This window comes from Marmota marmota, unplaced genomic scaffold (genome assembly GCF_001458135.2).
Source record: "Marmota marmota marmota unplaced genomic scaffold, marMar, whole genome shotgun sequence".
Taxonomy (NCBI): domain Eukaryota; kingdom Metazoa; phylum Chordata; class Mammalia; order Rodentia; family Sciuridae; genus Marmota; species Marmota marmota.
In genome coordinates, this window is record NW_026000026.1 from 15508548 (window position 1) to 15514353 (window position 5806).

General features: G+C 43.3%; 1 protein-coding gene and 1 pseudogene across 1 annotated transcript; one reads left to right on the forward strand and one right to left on the reverse strand.

Moving 5' to 3' along the window:
• The window catches only part of LOC107157627, a 2853-nt pseudogene extending 1920 nt beyond the window's left edge, over positions 1 to 933 (reverse strand).
• Positions 934 to 3946: 3013 nt separating this feature from the next.
• On the forward strand, positions 3947 to 4619 carry Gtsf1l (gametocyte specific factor 1 like). Its single transcript, XM_015504121.2, has 2 exons — positions 3947 to 4448; positions 4524 to 4619. Exons 1-2 carry the CDS (start codon positions 4170 to 4172, stop codon positions 4617 to 4619), a joined length of 375 nt encoding a protein of 124 aa, XP_015359607.1. The 5' UTR covers positions 3947 to 4169.
• The last annotated feature ends 1187 nt before the right edge of the window (positions 4620 to 5806 follow it).

The window sequence follows — 5806 nt, forward strand, 5'->3', positions numbered from 1 at the left end:
TTTCTCTGTCTGACTAACTCAAGAGACCTTCTCTTTTACTTGAATATTTCTACTATAACTATAATACAACCCAACAAGATAACGCCAAACAAAACTGAAACAGAGTGAAACAAAATTGGAACAACAAAAAATCATTATAATAGCCTTTCTATCCTCCTGAAATGTCCATCCGTCCTTTCTCCCTATCTGTTCCTCAGATGTGAGCGGTTTTTCTTCCGTCTCACTCATCTCCAGGGACAGGCAACTTAAAACAAAAGTGAAGCAAAACAAAAGAAGAATCTTAAAATGGCTACCCATCCTCTCACCCTGCCCTCAGGGGCGAGCAGTTTACCTTATCACTTACCCTCAGTCTTCTCCTTGCGGGCCACCAAATGCCACAGTCTGGCTGGGAACAATTCAGGAGCAACTTATCAAGCAGAAAGGAACTTTATTTTTAGAACACACACACCACACCACAGAGCTCCTCAGGAAAAACCCTCAGAGCCCAACTGCCACCACTGGCTTCCCACAAGTCTTTCAACCTCCCCCACTCCTCCTGCTCTTGAGGCCGATTGGCTGGGTCCTGTGGGCGGAGCCAAAAAAAGTCCCCCAGTGAGCAGCTCAGTGGTCTGAAAGGGCAGGGAAACAGCCCAATGAGCATCACCGCAGAGGAGCCAATCAGTTGGCAGCTAGAAGTTTGCTGGGGCTGCTGTGAGCCAATCATCAGCTGGCAGCTGGAAGTTTGCTGGCAGCTGGAAGTTTGCTGGGGCCCCTTCGGCTGTGGCTCTCAACACTTGCTCTTTTATACTGGGTCACTTGAGAGGCTGTTACTTGTCACACTTTTTACAGAAAGTCCTTCCGGTTTTAGGTACATTGACCATCTTTACAGTAGAGGTATCTACATGATGAAGACTGGAGATCCCGTGGCTGCAGCCCTCCCCTCTCCACACTTGCCCCTTATAGGAAAGGGAGGAATGGACAAAAAGAACTAATTCTTGAAGATAGTCAAGCTTTGTTTTTTTTAACTAGAGATCTAGCCCACTAGATCTACTGCTGAGCCACATCCCCAGCCCTTTTTGGTTTTTATTTTTGAGACGGGGTCTAAGTTCCTTAGGGCCTTATTAAGTTGCTGAGTCTGGTCTTGAACTTATGATCCTCCTGCCTCCCAGGTTGCTGGAATTACAGGCATGCACCACCACACCCAGCTGACAATTTTTTTTTTTAAATAAATAACAGAGATTTGGTCTAAAGACCAAGCTAAAACAAAGCTACCACAGTTAATTGCTCAGAACTGCATTATATTTATATACATTAAGTTGACTATGTAATTTATATCATTTGAAGAGGATGCTTATATATTATTTATGATTTTGTATTTCCCAATCAAGAATATGGTATTTCTACTGCCACTTAGATTTTGATAAATAGAAACAAAACAAAACAAATAGTTTAACTGTCACCCCCGTGACAATTTATTGATGAAAACTTGAAACTAGAAAGATGATCATAAAGTCAGCACACCAAAACCACTTACACCCAGAGATGTTGCCAGTAGTATACATTTGGACTTTGGTTCAGCCCTGTGTGGAGCAAGAGGGTCAATATGAGGAGTTTTATAGGAAATCTTTCCCACATTAAGCTGGGACACCAAAGGGCTCCATTTTCAGGGATGTGTGGGTAGATCTAAATCCTTCCTCACCCCAAGGAGACTGTGAAAAGTCACCTTGGTCTTCAGCACTGCAGCAGGATGGGGGAAGATAAGCCGGGCGATCCTGCCCGCAAATCAGGCCACATGCCAATATCAACCAGGTGCAGGAGCCTGGCTTAGCTAAGGAAGACCTGATGTGGGTTGAGGGATGCTCTGCCTGGCAAAGTCCCTTTGAAGAAAGGCTCATCTCTCTCAGGTTTTGTGAAAACCCCACAAATAAGTTCTCAAGGACAACAAACAGTAAGTCATTAAAGACAATCAGTGCTAAAGGGGACAGTGAAAACCTGCAAAAACAGATCCACACAGGCTCAGACACAGACTGGAAAACAGCTCGACTTACCATGCTTTAAAAAATGACAAACTTGAAAATACCTTCAGGGAATGAGAAACTATAAAAAGAAATCTAGCAATTTTGAAAAATAACAAAACTAGGATCCTAATTAGAATAAGATATACTCCATGTTTGTATAAATTTGTCAAAATATATACTGTTATGTATAACTAAAAAGAACAAATAAAAAATGCAAAAGAAAAAGAAAAGCAACCAGAACTCTAGAAATACAAAATATAAAAACCAAAATTAAAAACCAATGGGTTTATTTAACAGCAGATTGGTCTCTACAGAAGAAATAGTGTACTAAAGTATAGATCAGAGGAAATTATCCTAAATGAAGCACACAGAGAAAAAAATATTCAGAAGAGAGGGTGTGAGATGCTGAGAGAATAGCGAGAGAAGGCCTACCACTGGGGCTCCAGTTTAAAGAGACAGTGGATGCACATTTCCAAAACTAATGAAAGACAACAATCTACAGATCCAAGAAAGCCAACAGATAAATAAAATCTACAGCTCAATACCTTAATGAAACTGTAGAAAAAACAAAAATAATAAAAAAAAAATTCTTTATAACAGACATCAAGTTAGGCAGCTGGGCCTGGTGGCACATGCCTGTAATCCCAGTGGCTCAGGAGGCTGAGACAGGAGAATCACAAGTTCAATACCAGCCTCAGCAACTTAGCAAGGCCCTAAGCAACTTGGTGAGACCCTGTCTCTCAATAAAATACAAAAAAGGGCTGGGATGTGGCTCAGTGGTTAAGTGCTCCTGGGGTTCAATCCCAGTACCAAAAAAAAGAGGGTGAATCAAAGACATCTTCAGACAAACAGAATCAGAAGTTTATCAAGAGGAGATTCTAAATGATAAACTTCAGCCAGGCATGGTAGTGCATTCCTGTGATCCCAGCTACTCAGGAGGCTGAGGCAGGAGGATGGCAAGTTCAAGACCAGCCTCAGCTACTTAGTGACATCCTGTCTCAAAAAAAATTTAAAGGGCTGGGGATGTAGTTTAGTGGCAGGATATTCCTGGGTTTAATCCCTAGTACTGTGAAATAGAAACAAAAGTTAAGTGTCAAGCAGAAAGACGGAGATCCCACTGATAGGTCTATGGTGCAAGGAAAAACAGAACAACAAAGACAGGAGGAAATAAGGACAAATGGAAATAAACTGACAATACAAAATGACAATCACAATATGTATAAGCTTTTTAAATTAAGTTTAAAACACAGGGAATAAAATCATAATAAATCAAGAGAGGATGAAATAAAGAAAAACCCCCACCCAGGAAGAGGGTAAAATATTTAATTTCAAACTTTAATGAGTTATCTATGAATGTTTTAATTTGTAATCACCAAACCATTAGCAAGTATGCAAAATTGTAGGGGGAAATGGAAAGATTTTTTAAAACTATTTAAAATAAGGAAAGGAAAAAACAAAGACTGGAGATGTGCTCAGTGGTAAAGCTCTCCTGGGTTCAATCCCCAGTACCAAATAAAATGAATAAATAAACAAAATAAGAGAAGGGGGTCAGGCGTAGCTCATTGGTAGCATTTGACTAGCATACACCTGGCCCTGGGTTTAGTCCCCAGCACTGCCAAAAGGGGAAGGAAGGAGAAAAAATAGGCCAAAGAATGAGTTAGAAAGCATAAAATAAGATGGTAAATATTTAGGGACTTTTAGTAAACTAATGTGTGGAGTTACAAGACTCAAGTGATAATATACATGCCATGAAGAATTTGGATGTTTTCCTCCAAAGCCAGGCACCCCTCCCAAGCAATGGACAAGAAGCAGCCTTTTCCTGATGACTTCAGCGCCCATTGTGACCACCCGTTGACATCACACAGCATATCTCATCCCTCTGAGTCAAGGGGGGCGGTCACATAGCTTCTTCACCTCCCTGCACGGCTGCTGTGATTTGGGCTCTTGCATCTGCTTTGCGTAGTTCTTCTGTTTCACGGGCCTGTGTGAACTCTGTTCTCTGCAGAGCTGTTTCTGACAAACCTCAAAGGTTCAGACCTTCACCTACAGAGTTCTAAGAGCCACCCGCGGGGCAGAGGATAGCTCCACCCTTCTTAGGAAAGGGCTTTTCCACAAGGGGCATCTCATTTAGATTCTGGGCAGTGGGATACTCAACTCAAAGAACAAAGTCTCATGGAGCCAGAAGCCTTAGAAATTTGCCCTTACAATCCTCACCACCGAATCCCACTCAGCAGATTCCAGTACCACCTGGCATCATGCAGGAGAAAGAACCCCAAGAAAGCCAAAAAGATGGCCAGCTGCAAATACAATGCCTGCCACGTGGTCCCCATCAAAAAGCTGGAGGAGCACGAGGCTGCCTGTGTCAACAGAAGCTCTGTGGAGGAGGAGGACACCCTGAGCCCTCTGAAAGTGAGTCTTCCGAGTTCAGAGCCAAACGACGACCCCCTGCAGGTCTCTCCCTGGCTTTCCAACCCAGATATCTGGAATGTCGATGGTGCTAACTGCCACCCCATGTTTGTCCTTAAGACTTTTGTTCCCCAAAAGCTTGTTTGTGAAAGTGACACAAGAGAGTCAGAGAGAGAGGAGACCAACCCCCAGAAGATCCTCAGACCAGGAGAGTAAACTGCCAGCAGGAGGAACAACACACATCTCTCAAATGCATGAAAGGATATGCAGCTCATCAGAATAAAAGACATGCAAAGTAAAAGCCCCGGATGCTATTTCTCCCCCATCACCCAGTAGGTTGTTATGGTTAGAATGTAAGTCGACCTCCATGGAGGGCAAGGTGGCAATAGCTACATGGGCTTTGATGGAGCAGTTCTGCTTCTTGGCCTCCATCCTGGAAATGCACTCACACATGTAGAAAATGGGGTAGGTACTGCTATCACTGAGCTGTCCTGCGCAGCAGAGAAAGGTCAGGAATGACCTGACGGTCCACCAGGAGGGCCTGCCTAAGTCAGTTATGGTGCAACCTATAGGGAGTGAGTACACTGCCGTGAGCCAAGTGCAGAAGCTCTTTGGGTACTGACAAGGAAGGGCTGGCTGAATAGTTCTGTAACTTTGCCAGACTAAACCCGGCAACAACTCGGCCCTGTCCATAGCACAAAAACAGTCACAGATGGTGTGTTAAAGAGGGAAGGGGGTTCCAATAAATCTATTTACAGAAACAAGCCGTGGGCTGGATTTGGCTGGTGGGAAACAGTTTCCCAATCCCTGAGTTTAACTGATAAAAACCAAATCCAGGGCGATCTGTAGATATGCCACCACTTTTGCAGAGTTGAAGTGGGGGGAGGGATGGGACTGTGTTCGTACTTATAGGTGCATAAAATTGATCTTCAAGAATACACTAGAACAGGGCTCTCTGCCCTCAAGGCATTAAATATTTACCATCTGATCCCAATAGGAAATTTGCTAACCTTGGGCTGGGGCTGGGGCTCAGTGGTAGAGTACTTGTCTAGCACCTATGAGGCACTGGGCTTGATCCTCAGCACCACATAAAAATAAATAAAAATAAAGGTATTGTGTCCATCCACAACTAAAAAAAGAAAAAAAGTTTGCTGATCTCTTCCCTAGTAACTAAGCCCAGTTGCTTCCGGGGAGGACCACTAGGGAACCGCAGGATGGGGAAGAAAATACATGTGAATATTTCTCTGGTCAAAAAATTAAAATATGTGTTTTTAAAAATAGCAGATGGAAGCCAGGCACAGTGGCTTCACTACTCAGAAGTCTAAGGCATTAGGAGGACCACAAGTTCAAGGCCAGCCTGGGCAACTTAGCAAGAGCCTGCCTCAAAAAAAAAAAAAAAAAAG

Bases quoted from the DNA above. Each gene is read 5' to 3' on its own strand.
- Gtsf1l (XM_015504121.2), top strand. From the start codon at position 4,170: ATGGAGCCAGAAGCCTTAGAAATTTGCCCTTACAATCCTCACCACCGA. The intron at 4,449-4,523 runs GTCTCTCCCTGG...TTTGTCCTTAAG, and splicing joins CAAACGACGACCCCCTGCAG to ACTTTTGTTCCCCAAAAGCT.